General features: G+C 39.8%; 1 protein-coding gene across 1 annotated transcript in view; it reads left to right on the forward strand.

Moving 5' to 3' along the window:
• Positions 1-24,067, forward strand: part of LOC114356490 (Down syndrome cell adhesion molecule-like protein 1) — a 70,153-nt gene that overhangs the window by 18,169 nt on the left and 27,917 nt on the right. Inside the window, exons 4-7 of the mRNA XM_028309701.1 lie at positions 7,640-7,714; positions 8,567-8,711; positions 9,799-9,974; positions 11,151-11,241. Of these exons, the coding sequence (XP_028165502.1) occupies positions 7,642-7,714; positions 8,567-8,711; positions 9,799-9,974; positions 11,151-11,241 (485 nt within the window). The 5' untranslated portion in view covers positions 7,640-7,641. The remainder of the gene's footprint in view (positions 1-7,639; positions 7,715-8,566; positions 8,712-9,798; positions 9,975-11,150; positions 11,242-24,067) is intronic.

Here is a 24,067-nt window from a genome sequence, read left to right on the forward strand (position 1 = left end):
CTGGATATACTGTGTGGGCGTCCTTTTTGGCACATCGCCTTTATAGACATTTAAGTATTATTATTGTTATTGTTATTTTTTTTATTTCCATATTAATGTCCTGATTTATTGTTTCTTTTTTGTGTGCCAAATAAATCATTCTTTCTTTCTTTCTTTCTTTATTCATAACGAACAAACAGGGCAAAGTACCAATTTCCACGTATGTGAAGGACACGTCGTGTTCCCAGAAATCAAATCAATCGTATTTTGCGACCCCACCATTCTTTTTTTTTTAATTTCCGTTGCTTGTTTGTTAGCAAATGTCAATATAAATAAAAAAGAAAAATAACCTTACATATTATGGCTAATATACTAGAACTTGACATAGTACCGTAACCGTGACTCCATAATGGAATGAATGTTGTCCTTAAAAAATAAATTTGTTGACAGGATTTAAAATGGCATTTTGGATGGACTGCATGGAAATCCATTTGCTTCAAATTAATCAGTACATTAACAAAACATGTGTAAGATTAAGGTTCTCAACCAGAGAACATAAGTAATTAGATTTAAAATTCACAGAGAACTTTACGAGTGAAATATATGAGGTACATTATTGCAAACCACTTAGTGAAATGTATGACTTAACGGTTCCATCAACGTAGGTACCTACTTAATTAATATTAATCAAAAACAGGCAGGGCTCAGTCATGTTTCATGGTATAATTCAGCACATCTTAGTGTAAGACGTAGTAAAAGAAATAGATAATTACTAAGTATCTCTGTACTTGCAAAAACATGACTTTTCTACCCTACTACTTGAATTATTTAATGTTGAAGAGGGATAATTTAGTAGCACATGAGCGGCCGTGGTAAAATAAGATTATATTCCCCCTTTGATCGAAAGGGAAGGATAAGCAAGGACCCTTTGTTCTCACTATTCAATTCGTAGATAAAGAACATAAGAATCAAATAGTCATATTGACATCTCACACAAGTCGATGCAGTTATATCCAATTATTATTATACCTACAATCAAAACACTAATATGAATTTTACTAGGTATCCCAGTAATTTAGTGCTCAAACAATACAGATTGTGCAATGATAATGTTGTTACGTGGGAAATTCAACTCGGTAATTAAATATTTGAAATAAACATGCTAAATACAGGCAGCTTTATTTGTCCTGTGTGCTAGTGTTGTAGATACGTCAGTAGGTCCAAATTGAGGTACAAAATAGAGTTACAAGTGAGATTCAGGGTAATTTGGTAACTAGAAATTGAGAGAACCAAAAAGATAACCTACCTTTCCCCAATTTTTTTGGCGATAATTAACTTCTGTAAACAAAAAAGCTATTTAAGTTCCTCTAAGTTAACCTATAACAAAACCGATAAAAGTAATTAACAATTAAAGTTTTTCTATTTGATCGAATAGTAAAGTTAGCCATGAAGGTGAGTTACTTTCGGAATAACTAACTAAAATGGTTTGTAATTGAACTATTAATTTTTTTGTGTCAGTGGTAGACATTTTTCTTCTTAATTGTAGTAAAAAAGATAATTATTATTTTGAAATATACCTAAATCACGGATTATTTTTAGAAAAGTCAACAAAACTTTACTAGTAGGTAACCATTTGTGTGATTGTGTAATGTTTTCCTCAAGTAAGTCACGATCAACCTCTCTACTTGTTTACGTATTAAGCAAAATAATGTTTTCCTTGAGTAAGTCACGGTTAAATCGGAGCTGATTTTGCATCCTCCCGACTGCTTCAATAACATTTAAAGCCGATAGAATGTTCGTGGCATGCATAGCTCGTAACTATTTCATGTAATGGTCAGTTAAACCTTAATTGTTTGATAGAGGCCTTTGAACGTTAGTGATTAAATGCAATATTAACTAATATAATATTAACTTCATAGTTATTTTGTTACCGCACAAAATATAAACATTAGCTACATGAACATTGCCCATTATTCCCCAAAGTGTCAACTTAAGTAAAAATAGCGGAAGTAAAACTCTACCTTCAGTCTTTTTGTTAGGTACGTACTTATTGTAAATTAATTGCTGAAACAATTTTGATGAATTTTGGCATAGAGTTAATTAAATAAGCCTAAGAATTGGCCCGTACCATTGTTTCAAAAATGTTGGCAAGGAAAAGTGTATGATGAAACACTTTTGTTTGGATTTTACAACCAAAATAAACATGAATGACCAAAAAAAACCTATCTACTTTTTTACACCTACGATGTATCCATCGTAGCAAGAGACTAAACAGTCATCATACACAAAGCATTTTACATGGGATACTATCAAAAGGTGTACATTTGACTATCAGTGGATTCAGCCGTGTACAATAGATTACAACGGTGCCGGTTATAACCGACCAGCGGCATATTGCAGATCAATACGCAAACAGAGCGAGCCTCTCGAAATTTGTGATTTGTGCGCCGTGTGGCTCACATGTGACCTACAAACGGCTCGATCGACTCGCGGATCTTTTATGCACTGACAGACCAATCCGCGTAGGGCTGCCTCTAGGGCATACGGGCATTTTAGGACAGCCCAATCTACAATATTTAGTAAGGACTATACGATATACCGACTAATCTTCATGTCAGCATTATCATTCCACGACTGTGCTGTGATTTGTGCGCCGTGTGGCTCACATGTGACCTACAAACGGCCCGATCGACTCGCGGATCTTTTATGCACTGACAGACCAATCCGCGTAGGGCTGTCTCTGGTACATATTGGTATATTAGGGCGGTCACAGGGGTAAGATAGTCCAATCTACAATATTTAGTAAGGAGTATGGAAGATACGATATATCTACTAATCTTCATGTCATCATTATCCTTTCATGACTATACTTAGTACTTAAAATATTGTATTCTAACTCTAAACTTCTATATTAGAGTCTTTTAGGGTACTCTGAAATAATAATAATGAATGGGTTCTATTCAAAGGCGTGCAAAAGTTTTAGGCGTGGGCAGTCAGGTGCTTACTCAAATCACTGAATACAACACCGAGTACCTTCAGTCGAGTATTTTTATTACGTTTTCACTGTTTAATTGCCCATAATGTATCGCATGCTTCAGCTATGTATTACTGTTGTAATAAAATAGTTTGACTACCACTAGGTAACTAATTAAAAAAGAAACAAAAATCATACAATTTTAATTTAATGAGATTGTTGTGAATATCTCGACCTCAACTCAGCGGCTCGGAACATCGTAAAAGCCATTTAATAGCCTTCGGCGAAAACGATACGAAAGTACATGCCCACCGACCCTTCACAGTATAGGGCTTTCTTATTCGCGGCCTACAATGCCCTCTATAGAAAAAGACATTTTACACGCAAGTTAACGATCCCTGCTTTTTAAATCAGATCAATACTTGGGGCGCGTGTAAAAGGGCACTAAAGCCAACAATGTGACTGGACTGGTCATAGACTGAAAGATCTTGGGCCTTATACTTTGAATAGGACTTTACGAGATACTTTTAGAGGTATACACGGTGGGATATAGCATTCCATTAAAAAGTAGGATAAGGAAATCACAAGAAATAATGTAGTTGCAGTTTTATTTTCCATCGTATTGTTTTCTGACTTGACATTTCCGTTAAAGTTATCGTTAATAGCAGGTGCAAGTGAACGTGAAGTATGACTCAACAGTCGTAATCATATAGCTCTCATGTTGCGCTACGATAGCTAAAGATTTAGCGAACGTAGAGCTGAACATTAATTCTAATGAAAGTATTATTTATTTCATTTCATATGGTTTTTATAAGCAAGAATACGAGGCGCAAAGCTTTTGGTAATATGTATAATAAAACCCACTAGCAGAAGCCTCTAGATGATTTTGTGTATGAATATAGGAATGAATTAGTTATTTACCTACTTTTTAACATGATGTTAAAGGTGGAAACATAATGGGTCAATATCATAGGTGTAGCTCGACAGTATAAAATCCTTATTGGTTATCTATCTTTGCACTTCAATAAATAAAACAAAATACTTCCATTTCCTTGAAATAAATGTTGGCAACCCTTCCGTTGCAATGTTTGTCTATGCCTGAGCGTGTTGCAATCAGCGCGACTGTAAAATATTTACCGTTGTTAAAAATTCAGCGTCCACGTGTTTTAGAGGAAAATGTTTCGGACTACCAGCGCCTCTGCTTTGTAAGTTGTTTTGTTTGCTCGTTGAAGTTCTGCAACTATGCTAGTTAAATGCTTTAAGCCAGTGCAGACAAAGTATGAGCTGTAACGAGTTGTTGTGTAGTATTCGTATTTTATTGCTTTATTCAAAATAAAATATTCTAGCTACGAACTAAATATTTTCAATTTTATACGAGACTGAGTACGCGAAATTTGAAGTAAAGACGACAACATAATTATTATTAATATCAGATCACCACAGTACCTACGAGTATCTAATTGTAATTTCAAAATAGCCCCTACTGCAACTATTACATATCATTATGTGTGCAGAGTTTCGATTAACGTTTTGTCCTCTGTAAGACTCTGACAAACATACCCACTGCATTATTTGGTGTAGTTTTCACATGACTACATAACTCACCGATGTAAAATTTTATGTATTGTAAGTTCACTTTCTCACGCTCATGCTCGTGGTTGAAAACATCTGTGAGTTCTAAGCCTTAAACTTCTATACCTACCCGTAGTACAGGAGCATAGAGCGTCGGATCTAATTTGATCATTGATTCGTACGAACGGAACGAACAAGTCTGGTCTTGGTTTTTTTGCCGCATCCCGTATGTACGGCAAGCTGAACAGAATTTCAATTGAGACTATTGAATGTGCTCAATGTCATTGTTCCTAGCAAAAAGCAAGAAGTCTACGTGCTTTCTTTGTGACATTCGTATGTTTTTGCTTCGGCTATGTTCTAAAGCAGCAAATTCACCTTTTCCAAAGAGATATATGAGGAAATTGATAATAAATAGATTAGTAATTACATTTTCTAACAATGTTAGTAGACATTTAACGAACCCCAAATTAAACAAATTGTACCTTAATGTAATTGTACACTACAGCCATGAGATAATGAATGTTGATACTTAAATACTCTTAGATACAAATTAACTTTCATTATGTCTCCAAAATACCCAGACATACAAGAATTTACTTCTAGAAGAATTCGAACTCGAAGCATGGAACTACAATGCCAGAAGGCTATTAAAATATAACCTACAGCGTCGGCAAATCAGACTGAATGTGTTGTTGCAAAATCGGACACATTCCAACTACATAAGAATCACGTTATTTATATTTTTGTTATACGTGAACAAAATATTGAAAGTTCCCACTAATCAAGATCTCCTAGATTTTCCAATAACGTTCTAAAAATAGCTTAATTAACAAAAACTACTTAAAAGTGTTGATCACAGACCTGGAAATCAATTTTTCGAGTCCATTTTGGGATAGCCAAGTGCGGTTGCCTCCGAAAGGAAACTTCCTAAATTGGAATAGTTCCCGGGTTATTTCGCGTTGGCATCCATCTTTGGGGGTGGAAGGGATGCCGATACTGGAAAGGGTTTTGTGGGTTTTTTCATATGTCAATACCCATCTCGCGGAGTGTCTGTTTTATTACTCCAATATCACGATATTTGACAACATAAGTATTGCGTAGGTAAAACATTTTATCATTTGTTTGGATTTGGGCATATAAATGTCGAAACAATTTCAACAGGAAATGTTGGAATTGAATTAGAATACTTTTAGAAGCAATGTATAGCATTGAAGATCTATTGTCGGCCGTTTGGTGTAGTGGTTCAGAACGGACTTCTATGCCGAGAGGTCCCGGGTTCGATTCCCGGCCGGGCAGAAATTGAAATGATGAATTTTGATTTCTGTGACGGGTCTGGGTGTTACTATGTATAATATGTATGTATTTAAAAAAAAATATAAATAGTATATCCGTTAAGCTAGCACCCATAACACAAGCATATTAATTGCTTACTTTGGGGCTAGATGGCGCTGTGTGAGATTGTCCAAAGATATTTATTTATTTAAAGATATTTATATGAAACGCTTAAATGGATATAATATCATGTTTCAGTAAAGATTAGGTTATTCTCTACTAAAGTACAGAATATGGTACATCAAGCAAAACACTGTGGCATTTTATGAACTTTGTAAGTAAGTAATTTTATTAACTTTGTTTGTAACTAAGTAATTTTAGAACAAATAAGTTAGTGCTGTCTACTGTACATTATAGTTAGTTCTGTTTATGTAATTCATAGAACAGCGTAAAATAATATGAGAATACAGAGATAACTTTTTGTCTATTTTCTTTTCACGACTCTCTGTGATTAATCACGAACAGTATTAAATTTCCCTCACGTCATCACTCTCACGTGAAACGAAAATGCGTTATTAAAATTTTCCAGGATTAATGCCTTATGTTTTCCCGTTGCTTTTACCAGTGAAATGCTTAATTAACAGCGCACACATGTTGTTTACTGCGAAAAAGATAAGCCGGAGCTATCAAGGGCTCAACTTATCTCGCCGATCCAGGATTCTGCATGGCTGTAAATTTTTTGCCGGCTTTTACGATTTACAGCGTTATAAATTCTGAACGAATGCGGATAGTAAAACGAAAAGCTGAGTGAATTTTTCAACGAGACCTCAATTTTGTGTTGGTACCTACTCCTACTATGTATGTACTACATAGTACGGTATGTGCAGCGCAATTTTATTGCCACTCGTAAAATACCTAGCTCATGGCGTTTTTCATACTACTCGGTATAAAAGCTTTGGTGTACGATAGAGCAGATATTTTCAGTGAATACGCTGCCTCTTCAGGCTTGTATTGGTTGGTTGCTTTGATGGTAACCTATTCAGGTTAAATTAGGGATTTATATGTCGTAATTTAAATGTGGGTAATAATCGAATAGATTCAATGATATTTCGTACATACGGAAGCGCTAGGTTCATGAATATGACATTTGTTATGTTTTTCATGTCCATTTATGGTTTCATTTATACTTAAACTACTGAACCAATCATAAGAATTTTGGATCACGGACAAAGTTGGGCTACTTTTTGTAAAAGGGGTACTTTTTGTAAAAAAAGACTTTGAAGATTAAATAAAAGATTTTAAAGAAAGAGAATATCTTTTAAGTAAGATAAATATTTTATGCCTTTTGTGAGAAATAAAAAGTCGTAGATTATAACATTCTTTAGGTTTTACGACTGATTTTTAGAGGGTCTCGCGATAAGCATTTTGTGACAGACCTAAATCCATGCGGGCGTAATCTCGAGCAGAAGTTATTCTACTATAAAACATTCATCGCCACCTCAACAATACTGTATGGGAGATTAATTTAATGCCTGATGCGTATACTAAAGCCACATACTACTTGTCTTTTAAAAGTCGTAATTTAAAAGTACCGACGCCATCACATATGTATACATAGTTAGGTGTAAAAATCTCATAAGACGTGATAAACGAGCCTAAGGCTTATGCTAGTTACAATAAATTCTTAATACTTTCTTGAATCTTTCCATATTCATATTAATACTTTGAGATGGTGACATCATCTGTACTCGAGCCTTTAATCACATAAATTAAATTCCTTTTTTCCACGTGTAGGTAATGTAAAAATCCTTACAATTTATTTAATTCGGCGTGTATTTCCAGTTATGTGGTGCTCATTAGGGAAGAAAACGGGCGCCTTCCGGTCGTTCAAACGAAAGCGTTTAAAACGGTCTTCAGGTGAGCGTACTTCCTTTTTGCTATGTTTATTTTGTCCAGAGTTTTTCAAAGTGTTATTTTTTGTTGGATTACAAGAACTAATATTACGCCCGTATTCACAAACATTACTATTAGGCCTAAGATGCGCGCCGTGATAGACGGTTATCACGCCATTTTATCGATTTTGCCCATACAAATTGACGTCGATAAAAGTTATCACGGCGCGCATCTTAGGCCTATATGTCTCACAATGCGCGTTGACGCACAGGGTGACACATGAATCAATCACAGAGCTCTATTCAACGCTGTGTGTTCGATTTGATGCTTCTCATAAGCAAGCATCGTTTGTGAATACGGGTGTATGAATAATGAGTAAATATCTAAATGTAGTTGAGTTAAAATGTTAACAGAGCTGTAAAATTTATTGCGTCCGTTACGAGTGTACAGTGTCGAGAAATGCATGTGTGTTTCGATTAAAGTTGGGCGCCTCTTTGACACGATATTCATTTACTTTTTGTTTCCCGTTTCTCCTTTATAATGTTTTTTGTGTCCTATAAAAATAAATGTTTTATCGGTCAAAGAATCCGTTTCATAATCGATTGTAATTACTAATTACTGAGGGCCTAGTGTAAGTTTACATGAAACAAAGTGAGCGCGTAAAAAATTACATTAAATGTATGACGGATTGTACAGCGCCCCTAGCGGAAACGTTCAAGAACTAAAATGTTCATGCATTTTTTAAACGCGCTCACCAGTGAGAACGTTTGATGTAAACTCACACTCAGCCCACTGGTATCCGTTTCTGTATGGTAAGTATTAGTACCACATCTATCAGTCCATCAAACGGATTGAAAATCAAAGTTTTTCTTACAGACTCCCGGCCTGAACTAGTGTACACTTTCATCGAACAAGCTGTACAGCCAGGTGCACAGGTGGCGCTCAAGTGCTCCGTGGTGGGAGAGCCGCCACCTCGCTTCAGGTGGAACCTGGATGGACTGCCGATACCAGCTCATCACGGGTGAGATTTATAATAATACCTAATAATAATAATTGTTTATTTGCATAAAACATGGCATACAGTTGTTACAGCTATAAAATAAGTCCACATGAGACAGGTAATGCGAGAATTTTTTTACCAATATTTATTTAGTCAGGTGGCAATCACAAACTTTATTAGGAAAGGTGATATTAGCACTCAGTTTCTAAATAGTAAATTTAAGATTATTTATAGAACAAATAAATTGTCACGGCATTTATAGATTTGCCCAAAGTTGCATTTCACTGACATTGAAGATTCAATCGTTCCAGAAGTTCTCTCTGGCTCGCGAGCAGATAGATTTGATGCAAGATCAATATCTATTGTCGGTCGGTCTTCAGTTAGAGCTGTATAAATAGATTTGCGACGCTCTACATTTTACCCTAAAATGTGGAAAAGGAAATAGAATCATTAGTAATATTCGTTCAAACTTAGTTGAAATGATGATGATTTTTTTGTTAGTCAAATTAAACCACTGCCAATCTAACTTACTTTTTTTATAAACTAAGATAAATAAATAATTTTAATGAACAGCAAAACCGTTGCTAAAAACAACATGGCTTGCTCCATCTGATAATGGCCTGTACAGCAAAAATACAACGGGCGTTAACGTTTTTCTCTCTGTCAGAATGCACAGTAATGTTGAACATAGCTTTAAAAGAATAAATAAGCTCTAAAACATTTCGCGTTGTAAAAACCGAGCGGGCCGACATTAGATGTGTGTAAAATGTGCACAGAAACGGGCTTGCTTGCCAACTGTCGGTATTTCGCCCTGTCTTGCCACACAACGGTGTTTGAGTGCCAAATCGAGATGGATGATATAACAATACGAAGCACATTACACGATTTTAAGTCTATGCTATGTGCAGACATAAATTTTGTTTTATATCCGAATGAGAATTTAGATCAGATAAATTCTTTCTTTTTTTACTGCTTGCTTTATTTACGAGATTGAGCAAGACGTTGAATTTGATATAATGCAGACATGTTAATATCATTCTTCAAGTAAAGCGTTTTGCATTTGTCATAGTTGATTCAGCAAGACAATAAAGTGTTTCATTGTCTACAGTGCCATCATAACCGAGGGCCGTGAAAGTGGCCCAGCTGGCGTGGGTGCAAGCGGCAACTACGTGCTGTCTACGCTGTCACTTACCAGCGCGCGCGTGGAGCACGGCGGCAGATACGAGTGCCGCGCCACCAACGTGCACGGGTCCATCGCTCATGCTGCCAGGCTCAATGTTTATGGTATGCTTCATAACCGATAGCTGGGAGAGCGGCCCGGCCGGCGTAGGTGCCAGCGACTACGGATATGTGGTCCTAAGAGTTTTCTCTAGTTTAAGCTATATATTTTATAGCTATATACGAGTATATATCACTATAGCCCTACGGTTTTCTCTGCGGATCCATCGATCGGAAACAATCGTTTTTGAGAATTATTTTTAAATAAGTAACAATATTGTTAAGTTGCTTTTTTTTAGCGCTAAAGGCGGCCCCATTTGTCAAGTCAATCAATTTTCATAGTCATTACATACAGGCAGTACACAAATTAATAGCGTTCCCAAAAGCTTAGGGCATCATTGTTATTGCATAGAATAATTACAACATTGATTACGTTTCCCAAAATGTACTGATGGGGCTCAGAATGCGTAGCAAACTTGTTACTAAACCTATGTGGTTCGGATTGAGCACAGCCAGCGTTACGATTGGCGTGCAAATAAGGCCCATATGAGTGGCGCGCTGCTACGCGGCTACGAGCTACGAGGCTACGAACTACGAATCGCGTGTGCTACGAATACTACTTATCGGTTAGCTAAATCGACGATTGTTAAAATGGTATTGCTATGATTTCGACATGGTACCTACTTAATATGTGTATAAAGTGAATTGTATTTAAATATACATATTCAGTTACAGTATACTTTCTTGCTATATTGTTATTTTAATAATTTATCACTTAGCTAGTACATTAAATATTATTATGCCCCTAAAATGTATTTTATCAATACCAACAGAGCGCGGTCACATTTGGCTCATGTTCAATGTGTCAATATCTGAATTTATGATGCTGAAAATGTATTATGAATATTATGGTCTGATGTAATATAAATAAAACCACGTGATTATTTGGATTACCTTACCTCATTATGGTTCGTAATTAATTGTTGCAATCGTTAATCAAAGCAATGCAGTGGTTAGTAGCTAAAGTGAAAAAAGGTGCCACAATCAAATGTATATTAAAAATTTAAGATGAGAATACACGTGATTACCATACCAATATAGGTATTGTATCTTAGGCCTATTCAGTCCCATAAATTGAATCAGTTAATTTGGGCACGCTCTATCTATCTTTGTACGACTCTAAATTCCCGGAAAACGTTATTCAAAACTTTATTTTATTACAAGTTAGGGTCTTATTTCTAGGTCCACCTTATATCAGAGCATTGGCGCCTGTGAAAGCGGTTGCCGGGTCTGAAGTGACCATTTGGTGCCCCTACTACGGATTCCCTGTTGAGTAAGAAACTTTTAGATTGTATGTATTTTTTATTTCATTAAAAAAATGATTTTACTATAGAATGTTCACGCATATGCTGTAACTTTAGGGTAACTTGAAGTAAGTAATTTAAATATTAACCTTTTTGTACACTAATTAAAAAGTTATTAATAAGGCTAAATCACGACAATCATTATTCTTGTAAGAAAAACAAAACACAAAAGATAACAGAGTTTTCATTACGGCCAAACTATTATAATAATTATCCACTCTAAATAGACATTTTCTAAAAAATCCAGTCTTAAAATCTGGGGGCACGGCAGTGCCCCCGCCAAGTCGAGCGCGAAGCAAACACTGCCGTACCATCCTTTACTGGAACCATTTCGCCGCATTTTCAGGCCTCTATTTGAGAACCTTTAGATAAGACCAGAACGCAGAAATTTTCGTCATCTAGTAAGCTATAATCACACACTTAAAATCCAAAATTTCAAGTCTGTAGGTCAATTAGTTCCGAAGTTAAGCGAAAGCAAAGTTTCGCATTTATGACACTCACTCACTCACTGATGATCATCAAAATAGAACTAGTACTTCCCATTAACTCAGAGAGCTGAAATTTGGTACAGAGTTAGGGTTTAATGGCCACATAAAGGGAAAACTATAAAAACTAGGAAAATCGAAGATCTGGAGTAACACCACATTCATAATAATCAATACTACTAGCGCCACACCGGCGCCGTGGTGTTCGCCTGTACCGCTCACCGCTAGATGGCGCTAGCACTTTGAGCGTCGATTTTCTGCACCGCGGTGTCCAGATTTTTTTTCCCCTCTAGTTATTATTAAATCAATTCTGATTCGTTGTCCTTTTTAAAGATGTGTTTAATATCGTAAAAAAAATGACGATAATATTAAAGGACGACGACGTTAAATAATTATGCCACATTCTACAAAAAGAAGCTAAATCCCACCAAAAACATTCTGTAAAAAACTAGCCAAGTCTCGATGGAGCTGCTTGTTTATCTCTAAAAAGTAATGAAATCTAGACAAAGTCGTGCCAAGTCTATGGTTCTTTACTGCGATTTCTTTTTTATTATAGTTAATGTTGTGTGACTTGGCCGTTGAACAATCTTTATTAAGATAATCAATAATTATGCATAAGTATTATTGAAATACGCAGCTTTATTAAGCCTACAATTAACTGGTTATTAAATCAACGTTTTCCAAGTGGCAATTTTCCATCGTCAATGGGTAGTGGTTCTGGCAACAGATTGGTGCAATGGTGTCATGGAGCACCTGGTTTTGTACCCTTCAACGGCCAAGTCACACAACATTAACTATAATAAAAAAGAAATCGCAGTAAAGAACCATAGACTTGGCACGACTTTGTCTAGATTTCATTACTTTTTAGAGATAAACAAGCAGCTCCATCGAGACTTGGCTAGTTTTTTACAGAATGTTTTTGGTGGGATTAAGTTTGTTTAATTCATAAATTTGATACCAAAGAAATAAGTTTTCCGACCATCAATTTCTCTCGTAACATGAAAATAACATTACTTTTATAACTTCGTGAAGGACGCGCGGAAAGTTACACACTTTCCCAAACAAAGTTGCTAACCATGTTATTTTTTATGTAAAAGTCGGGGCAACTTTCTGTATTTCTTAATATACGAATAAACTTTTAATACATTACTTCTGGTATTGTATTCGGTCTAAATTATTGACTCGTATCATATGTGCAGGACGACTACAAATCGGCGAGCGGAACCCTAAAAATATCAAAAGAAACCGCAGTAAATACGTATACGCAACTATAGCTATAGATATGTAAATAAATCATCGGCGCTCGGCAAGTACATCAAAAGACAGAGACAGCGCGAGCGCGCAAAGGACAGCGATAGCACGCGCGCCCGCGATATTCGCCCTTACGTTCTACGCAATAAGGCTCATATCCGGACGCCTTATAGTTTGTTTACGACTCCCGCGAGTTCGAGTAAGTACTTGCGTATTCCCGAATACGGGCGGACCGCGTATTATTCTAGAAAATAGGCGGGATTTTATGGGTATATAAACCGGCTGCCGGGCCGCACCAAGCATAGTCTTCTCTAAACAATCGAAGAGAATAGTCTCTCATAGTAAACCGAAGAGAATAGTCTCCGATAGTACAGCGAAGAACAGTCTACGCAAGAGTCTCAAGAGCGCATAGTGAAGATAGTGAATAGAAGAACGACTACAGCATAGACCTCGGACACCGTTATAGCAGAGCGACTTCGGATACCGTATAGACCGGACTCCTACAGCGTGTGACATCGACCGCACCGTGTTCACCGTTTAATAGCGTCACACCGCACATAGTATAAAAGCCACGAGGTACGAAGACGTGGCAACGATCCACCACCGATTATAGTATAGTAGTGCAGCGATTGGAGACACCGTCAGCGGAGCTTCTACAGTCTACAGTCCACCGCTCTCCGTTCACCGCATTCGACAGCCCACTCCGCTCATTCACTCCAGTCATCAGTTATCTGGCCTCAGACAGTTCCGTACAGTTTTTAGCCGGATAATAAACAGTCCTGCACAATTTTTCTGGTCCTTCGAGCCGGATGAGGTACGAAGACGTGGCAACGATCCACCACCGATTATAGTATAGTAGTGCAGCGATTGGAGACACCGTCAGCGGAGCTTCTACAGTATACAGTCCACCGCTCTCCGTTCACCGCATCCGTACAGTCTACTCCGCTCATCTACTCCAGTCACAGTTATCTGGCCTCCGACAGTTCCGCACATTTTTGTAGCCGGATAATAAATAGTCCTGCACATTTTTCTGGTCCTTCGAGCCGGATCGTTGTCTACCGATCCCGAAGTTATAGAACCTTCGAGAACACCGAAGCGGCCTTCGTGAAGTGGCATAGTACAGCACCGATAGAAGATGCCTGTGACACGATCCAGGAAAGGCAAGGCGAAACCATCGCAGCCCGCTACGCCGCCCATGACGCCATCACCAAAAAACATGACGTCATCACAGTCCGCCGTAACCGCACAGGAGGAGTTAATAGAATTAGGGCCTCCATCCGTTCCACCTACAGACGTCACAGGAGACGAACAACACTCGACGGCCTCACTGCGAGCACGGCTCTCGCATACCGACTGCGTCCGTCGATTAGCCAAGGCGGAGGCAGAGATAGCCCGCCTACAGTTAGAGCTTGCCATCGCCCGTCGCAAGCTAATCGAAATGGAGTCCGCCGATAGTAAAGACTACTCGGCATCTTTGAAAGGAGATGGCGACTTACAACCGCCATCCCCTGTAACCGTCACCGCACCGCAGCCGACGTCATCGAAACAATTAATAGACCTCACGGAGCTCGCATCCGCTATCGCAACAGCAGCGCGCGCCGGACAGCAGCCACAGTTTATAGGAGAATTGCCGAACTTCAGTGGCGCGCACTACGATTGGCTCGCGTTCAAAGCAGCTTACAACGAAACAGCGAGTTTTTTCAGCGAGATAGAAAATATCGCAAGACTCCGGCGGTCACTTACCGGACGAGCAAAAGAAGCCGTGACCTCTTTGCTCATAGTAAACGCGAAGGCGCAAGAAATCATGCGCACTTTAGAAATGCGCTTTGGCCGCCCGGACTCAATAGCTCTGTCCGAGATAGAAAATCTGAGATGCCTACAGAGACTTGTCGACTCGTCGCAACAGGTTTGTGTGTTCGCCAGTAAAATACAGAACAGCGTAGCGACACTCCGTGCACTTGAGCGAACACACTACTTGTACAATCCCGAAATAGTTCACAGTCTAACAGAGAAGCTTACACCAGCGCTTCGGTACCGCTGGTACGACTACGCCTGGGAGCATACAGAAGAGGAGCCGGACCTCATCAAGTTTAGCCGCTTCATCAAGCGAGAGGCCGAGAAGTGTGCCAAGTTTGCCGCTCCCGAACCGATTTACCACGAAGACAGTCACCGTAAACCACGAGCCCAGCGTGTCTTCCATATCGAACAGAAGAAAATAGTTTCACAGAGACCGTCGTGCCCAGTGTGCGACGGCAACCACTCCGTCACCGACTGCTACAAGATAAAGAAAGCCGAAAGCAGCGAACGCTGGGAGATGGCGAAACAGAACCGCCTTTGCTTCCGCTGCCTTCGTCCCTGGAATAGAGCACACAGATGCCCAGGCATACAATGCAGAGTAAATGGGTGCCGAAAGACACATCACAGAATATTGCACCACGAAACCGTCGCGCCTACAGAGAAAATACACGCAATAGTTTCGCCTACACACGTCAAAGAAATTGCCGCTACAAATCGATCAGGCGCTAATAGAAATCGAAGCTCATCGCGTAACCTGCGGGAGTTATCGTCAAATAGAAACCGACAGGAGTCATCGCAGCTTCCATACCGGCGGGAGGCTTCAGGGCGTGGAAGAAATATAGAGGAACAGCGTAGAAACATTATGAACCGCTCATCGTCCGTACCACGCCAAACACCGCGAAGTAAAGACAGACGGCGTTCAACAGCAGACTTCTATAGACAACGCCAAACTACAGAATCAACGAACTGGAGAGAGAAGACTCCAGTACCGGCGGGAGATACAGAACTGCATCACCGTGACCGTAATAGTTATCTCCGTCACCGTTTCACCGAGCAGAGACAGCAGCCGTCCTGCTAGCTGTTTTTCTGCATCGACGAGTCCGTCGCTGCACGGCGGGAGTATGTGCAGGACGACTACAAATCGGCGAGCGGAACCCTAAAAATATCAAAAGAAACCGCAGTAAATACGTATACGCAACTATAGCTATAGATATGTAAATAAATCATCGGCGCTCGGCAAGTACATCAAAAGACAGAGACAGCGCGAGCGCGCAAAGGACAGCGATAGCACGCGCGCCCGCGATATTCGCCCTTACGTTCTACGCAATAAGGCTCATATTGGTTTTCATGTCTCATAAAAATACATTGCTACCCTATTTGTTATTCTGTTGCCTGTTTTTTTGCAATAGTAGGTATACGAGTAAAGTTTCTTGCCTTAAAATAACAGAAAACATAGATTAGGTATGACGTTACAAAATACGAAAATTATACAACTTTTTTTTTATTGTGTTAACTTTAGCGACGAATTATAAGTTAAAGGGGGATTTTTACATATCGTTAAAATACGAATGATTACATGTTAACAATAATTTTGGGTTTGTAAATTGACTCTTAAGATATCGCACCCCCCCTGGAATAAGTATGCAAGTCCACTTGTGCGATATTTTTTTTATTGCACTATAAAATCAAGAAGGAGGTAATACATATTGTCAATTTTTTTCATAATTTTTCTCTTAAAAATGAAGAAATTATGTACAAATATGTAAAATATTGCAACATTAAAATATCTAAATTTCCATAGCAAAAACGAAGTAAATACATTTGCACTTAATTGTTTAATAAAGTTCCGTATGAATAATAGCATATTAATAGTTACGTACATCTTCCACGAAGACTTTAAAAAATATTTTCGCGTATCTATTGTTGCATACTTATTTTAGGATATTATTTGGTGGGTATCGTGGTGCAAGTTTAGTTGCTTAGTTTTTCCACGAAACTTTTGTGCACATTATGCTGGTNTTGACCCAGCTATCGTGCACGCTGCGATTGCTGCTCTCAGCGCCTACGGGGTGGCTCCGGGACAGCAGGAATAACGCGGAACATTAGTGCGTCCCGTGGAACATCAGTGTTACCTTGATGCCCAAATTGATACACGCTGCGATTAATACGCTCGGCTCTTACGGGGTCGCTACGGGACATCAGAAGTACAGCGTCCTGTGAAATATCAGTGTTACCTTGACGCCCAAGTTGACCCAGCTATCATGCACGCTGCGATTGCTGCTCTCGGCGCCTATAAGAGGTAATTACGGGACATTAGTGCGTCCCATGAAACATTAGTGTTACCTTAACGCCCAGGTTGACCCAGCTATCGTGCACGCTGCGATTGCTGCTCTCAGCTCCTACGGGGTCGCTACGGGACAACAGAAATAGCGCGGGCGCATGACACAGCGTGCTGTGGAACATCTGCGACGAGCGAATGTAGTGTGTGGTGGCTGCGTCGTGGAAAGTCCTCAGGTGGTACCTGAAAATAAAATAAAAATTCTATTACAGTTCGTCCGCTAAGAGAATGCCGCACTACAATCCGGACGAGTTAGCTGCGCACCGAGCGGCTGTGACGTCACTTCGACGCTTTGGTTCGGACGTGGCAAACGCGGAGGTGTGCGGGTAGAGTCGCATTCCATCGAGGTACACACGGCCACAGTGTTAACTATCCATTACCGTTTTTGCTCTCGCTCTCATCAAATGGTGATTCTTTGCGATAGAACGAGACATGACCGGCAATGGGCAGTTAACACTGTTGCCGATAGTACGTGCCCAGTTAGCCCGATCGGGTTTTATATTCAACACTTTTATGATGATGACAGGTAATAATTTTCAGCTACAGGTCAGCAGTTGAGAGAATGGGTCCCTGACATCCTTCCTGATATTGTTTATTACACGCTCGCTACGTTTAATATTACCGTAAAGGTCACCTTTTTACATATTTTAAGTTCAGTGACTCTGAAAAAATCTGGCTGAATGTCTTGTCCATTCAATCCAAAGTCCATTGTCGCTTTTTCGAGTTCCGTCTAATTTTGGAAGATCATGCGATATTTTTAGATTACTCAATGCCAAAATAAAATTCGGCAACACACGTTTTTCATGAGATTTGAATACACGTTTTTCATGAGATTTGAATACACGTGCCACGATAAGATTAAAATTACGCAATCAAATACGTGATGATAGTATTTTCAAATTTCCTGTATGTTATTTGATTACAAATGAATTATCTTTATCTCTGAAACTAGCTGTGCCCGCGACTTCGTACGCGTGAGAATAGTTTGAGTAATATTTCCAATATTTTTCTTTACTGCTCCGCCCCTATTGGCTGTAGGGTGATGCTATAATAGCCTAAAGCCTTCCTCGATAAATGAGCTATCCAACATAAAAATATATTTTTTTAAATCAGACCAGTTAGTTCCTGAGATTAGCGCGTTTAAGCAAAAAAAAACTCTTCAGCTTAATGATATTAGTGTAGATAGTAATATGTATAGTATAAAATGGAAGGTTTAAAATACAAAAACAAACACTTTGTCGGCCTTCCACATGTATTATATTGGGTCGATCAATTTATTGATAAACAAAGCTCAAACTTCGGCGATATTATTACTAATCCAAGTTGTTAGTTCCGAATTAATAGATTTCAGCAATATTTATTATACTAGAGATAATTTACTGATATTACCCTTAGTGATAGATAATATAATACTAAAAAGTCAGTTGTGGGTCACTGTTATAATGCTAAAAGAATACCTACTTTATTTATCTTTTGCTTATTATTACATTTTAAAATAATTGGTGTTTTGACTTCCCAAATATTTTTATTGCATAAATACATTATATTTGGAATTTTATTATTGGAATGTAAACATTCGTGACGTCAAATGATAGTGATAAGTCTGGAAAACTAAAACGTAATAGCAACAACGTAGTACTTTAGGAAATAAATACCTATATTATTATGATAGCTAGGCCTACGTGCTAATAAAGAATTTGAATTATAAGTGAAGGTATACATTGCTTGGTTGGCTCTATAAGCCATCGCGTCCCACAAATAGCTGTCATACGTCTGACTTAGTATGGCCTCATAAGGCTCAAGGTCACCCAAAGGGCAATGGAGCGTGCTGTGCTCGGAGTTTCCCTACGTCATCGAATCAGGAATGAGGAGATCCACAGGAGAACCAAAGTGAAATCCTTGGGGGAGGCCTTTGTCTAGTGGACGTCATTTGGCTTGAACGAACGAACGTATGGCCTGCTGCTTAAAGTCTAACACCAGGTGACCAGGTCTTTACAGCAGGTCTATGTCGATCTGTCACCGTCGCTCATGCTGGCATCTCGCTTTACGTGAGAGGGATGGCAACATTTGAAACGTCGGATAACGTTTTTCGGAGTAACCCTGCAGCCGATAGAAGAAGTATTGACTGTATACTCACTCCATATACGCTCGGAGCGTTTTCTGCATAATCTTGTTCTTGGGGAAGACAGCAGCCGGGACACCTATGGTCAGCTCGCTGATATCCGCCGCGGAGTCCCATATCTGGGCCGACACGCGGTCCAGGACGGGTTGGTAGCTGAAACAATAATACTTTTATTAAAGTTATAAGACAGAGAATACGAACAACAATATGTTATGGGTTTAAATTAAAGCCGCCGCCGGCTAAACTAAATGAAAACTAAACTCAGTGAACTAAGCTAAGCTAAACTAGAACTACGTTGTCCGTCCACCAATAAATAAGCTAAAACTACGTTAGTGATGGTCAGTTTGTGCTAGAACGTCGAGTTAACCGAACTAAGTTAGTTACACTTAGCTGGGGCATTTCACGTAGCTTAGCTGGCATAGTTTGCTGTGGACGCACATGTATGAAAAACTGGCTCAACTATGCGAGCTAAGCTAAACTAACTCAGTTTAGCCGGCGGTGGACGTTCGGCTTAAAGGCTTCGATACGCCGATTTAGTACGCACTCAAAGGTAGACTTCAGAGGAAGTACACCCCAGCCATACAGAAAATAAGTGTACCACCTACTACAGGTCTACCGCTAACTCAGTCAGTACCTGAGATATGGGAGCGGCACATGAGTGTTTTTGTAACGTCAAATGTCAGCGAGATTTCAGATCTCCTGTGTTTTCTTACAAATTATATGCTTTGTCACGTCATAATCATCATCATCATCATTTCAGCCACAGGACGTCCACTGCTGAACATAGGCCTCCCCCAATGACTTCCACATCGCACGGTTGGTAGCGGCCTACATCCAGCGCCTTCCTGCTACCTTTATCAGGTCGTCGGTCCACCTTGTGGGTGGACGACCCACGCTGCGTTTTCCGGTACGCGGCCTCCATTCCAGAACCTTGCTGCCCCATCGGCCGTCAGTTCTGCGTACTATGTGCCCTGCCCATTGCCACTTCAGCTTGCTGATCCGTCGGGCTATGTCAGCGACTTTAGTTCGTTTACGGATCTCCTCATTTCTGATTCGATCTCGTAAAGAGACACCGAGCATAGCCCTCTCCATAGCACGCTGTGCTACTTTGAGCTTCTGTATAAGGCCTATAGTGAGGGGCCACGTTTCCGAGCCATAAGTCATCACAGGTAACACACATTGGTTGTAGACTTTCGTCTTCAGGCACTGGGGTATTTTGGAAGAAAAGATGTTGCGTAGTTTCCCGTCATAATAACTATGTCAAAGTAAACCTTCCCGTGCCGCCCCCATACCTCAGGCACTGACTGAGTTAAACGCTAGAATTGTTGTCTGTCGCAGTCATATAAAGTCTATAGAATAAAAGCTTACTACAAAGCTACTACCTAGTGGTAAATACATTATGCCTAAGTTCAGAAGTATGCCTTTCATTGTACCTTACGTGTATTTCGTCCTTTTGGTCAATGTTATTATTTTTTCGGGCACAGAGCCAATTTCACATGTTATATTTTTAATCATGACATGCAAGAAATTCCAAAACACTAGTAAGCTTTGGTAGCTATACTCGTAGTAGTACTATAACAATTTTGGAAGTATGTTTTTATGTTGCTAAAACGACACAAGCTTTTTGGGATGACTTTCAGTTCAGAAGAACATAGGAGGAGTTCGAAGTTAAAGTTCGACTTCCAGTGCAAAGCGGATGACAAGTGACAAAACAAACCTTTAGCCTAGGCGTAGACCTTCGACTTTTAGTTAGCAGATAGCTGGGCCCATTTCTAATTTGTATGAAGAACATTAACAGGCCGACCCACCAACTATCGGCTAACTAAAAGTCGCTGGTCTGCGTATCACACTAAAGCCTGGTCCGTGAGCACGTAGAATTTTGTCCAATGACCCCAAGCTACCCATCCTTATCGCTCGCGCGTAATTATGTTGCAGTCGCGCTCGCACACTCACTGCGTGCGCCCGTCGCACAGTCGCAAAATTCTACGTGCTCACAGACCAGAATATAACATCAACTATAGTGGCCTATCTTGTGAGCTAATAAGCTATGTGCCAGTAACTTAGCTAACTGGGATCTTTGTCCCAAATACACAATCTCAACACTTCTGGGATGACTTACAGAGCCTTGTTCCTCATGACGCGGACGAAGACCTCGCCCATCATGTACCCGCCGACGGAGAAACCGTGGATCACCATCGGCTGGTCGTTTTCGTTCGCTGCCATGAACTTGATCAAGTCCTCTGCTACCAGCTGTGGGAATAAAGACAAGTCAGGTTCGTGGTTTAGTGATAAGAGGTCTGGATCTATTTATCCAGAAGTTCAAGGTTCGAATCATAGAGGGGCTGTGAAACGTGAATATGATTGTCAAAAAAGTAAGGTCTAGACAAGGGTTTAGACGCATAATGTCAAAAGCGCAAAACGTCAAATCCAGAAAAATCTTAAACCTAACCTAATTTCTTCTTTATTTTAATAAATCAGCGGTTAAACTAATCAACAAAATTAAAGCAGGATAAAAATATCATAAATTAATAAGATTTTTATGGATTTGACATTTTGCGCTTTTGACATTATGCGCCTAAACCTAGACAAGTGACACTTTTTGATAGAATCGGAAATCGAATCCGTTCACGGAGCGATGTAACTCCATTACTCCACACAGAAAACGCCGAAGCTATCGACGAAAAGCCTTTCGACATTACCTCGTTTTGACAATTGTCTAGGGGGGCTGGGGTTCTTTGTCTCTTTCTTATTAGCAGTGATAAAAGTGGTGTGGTTACAGCAGAGTATAGTTAAAACCACGACCACTCTTATTCTTCCAGTGGACGTGGTAGAAGTTAAAGGTTGACTAAAGAACAACTATGCTAACATCAGGCCTCCTAAACTCGTCTGGCCAGCATATGGAGTGTAGTTCAAATCCTCCATTTGCCTCTGGTAAATAAGATCCCCCTATGGTGGAGACTAAATGACTCCTTTTGTAATTTCTGCTCGGCCCAAAGTTTGAAGAGGCAGAGAATGTCATACAGCATTACCGTATGGTATTACACTTTTGTACCTTCAATGTGCATAAGTTTAAAATAATTCAATACCTGCGATCCCTTCTGCGGCCACATGAGTTGCCACGGCGTACAGGACACGGAGACCACGTCGAAGCCCTGCTCCAGGTATAGCGTGGCATACTTCATGACGTGCTTCTGCCGCGCTAGAAGCCAGTTGATCATCACGCAGACCGGCTTGTTCCGTTGCTTGTCCAACCTGCAAAGGGACAGCATTAGGGTCCAGCCAAGAAAGTCATACTATTGTTATCGTCAGGAAAATACATGAATTTGTATACCCACTAGACGCGGGGGCAGTTAGTGGGTTATGTAGGGCTCTCCTTGCTAGAAGGGCAGGGCCTACCTACTTAAAACCTGACGTTTCCCTCGGTAAGCCATATAAGTCGGAAAAGCGGGACATCACTATCGGCGATTTTCCTCAAACATTCGTCCAGCTAAAGATGTCAAAGGTCTAAGTTGGAACCGACCTCCTAATTATGATGCGGTGCAAGCTGTGTAGCTAAAAGATCTAGGTCTTTAGGCCTAGCAAACCTGGTTAAACAACTAAGACAAACGTGGCACTGTTTCGTGAAAGCGTTGACAGTGGAACTGATGATACTGTGTCTGTAGATAGGAGACTGCTGTGTGGTCTTTAGTTATTTTTAAGTGGTTTCTTATTGACAAGCATCAGGTATTAAGTTAAAGAAATGATCATATAATTTTACAGAGAAACGACATGTAATAAAGTTTTAGTCCCTCAGCAGAAGAATGGCGACTACTGGTGCAGCTGAAGACATTCCACTGTTCAGTGATTGAACTTTTGATCTTTAAAACTACTTTGGCAAGGTCAGTCAGGTTAGAAGTCAGCATTTGGAAAAGAATAGCTTAGGATTGAGCTCAGTGGTGTAGGTTTGTCGTAACTGACTAACGTGGAAATAAGCTGTGGAAATGAGGAAGTAGCTCACTTCATGGTGGCAGGGTCGGCGGTCAGCTTGAGCTTGTCGTTGCTGATGTACTGGATGTTCTTGGTGAGGTCCTGCGTGTGCGCGTTGCGGTCGAAGCTGACCATCGCCACGGGTGCGCACGTCAGCAGCGGGCGGAAAGACTGGAGACAAACATATTGGGTTAGATTGATAAAACCACATGTAATACAATGCAATAAATGAAATGAAATGAAATAAATAGGCACCTTTAATACTATAAAGTACTATCATTTTTTTATCTACAACGAGGAAGCTCTTGGCCTGTATCTCACCTGATGGTAAGTGATGATCAGGCCGAAAGTGGAAGCGAGCTTCACCCGGAATCCTCAACCACGGAGGAACTGGCTATTTTACCTCTAACTGCCGGAACACAACAATGCACAATCTTTCAACTAAACGTTACTGCTGGATAACGGCGTTCCTCTAGGTTCTTCGAGATATAAGGATCAATGAGCATGATCGCTTAGGCGCTTTCAGCAATCTTCACCAGTTTGTTGGTCTACCGAGTAAGGGACCGGTGAATGGTAGCCGAGAACGTTTCTGATCTCTTACAAAGACATGTTATAATGGGTTTAGAATTTTTATAATCAATACTGTAACTACTTAATATTATTGATTATTATTCACATCAAGCTAAGCACTAAAATCTTATGTATTCGTGATAGGATCTATTTTGCAGCAAAAATGTATTACGATATCCACATTTCATTTGAAATAACCATAGCTGTGTGTAAATTACTAACGACCAGTGTCCTGCACACTCTATTGTAAGTCATCCGGACGACGA

Source organism: Ostrinia furnacalis, unplaced genomic scaffold, assembly GCF_004193835.3.
Source record: "Ostrinia furnacalis isolate ACB-3 unplaced genomic scaffold, ASM419383v2 OfSCF2810, whole genome shotgun sequence".
Lineage (NCBI taxonomy): Eukaryota > Metazoa > Arthropoda > Insecta > Lepidoptera > Crambidae > Ostrinia > Ostrinia furnacalis.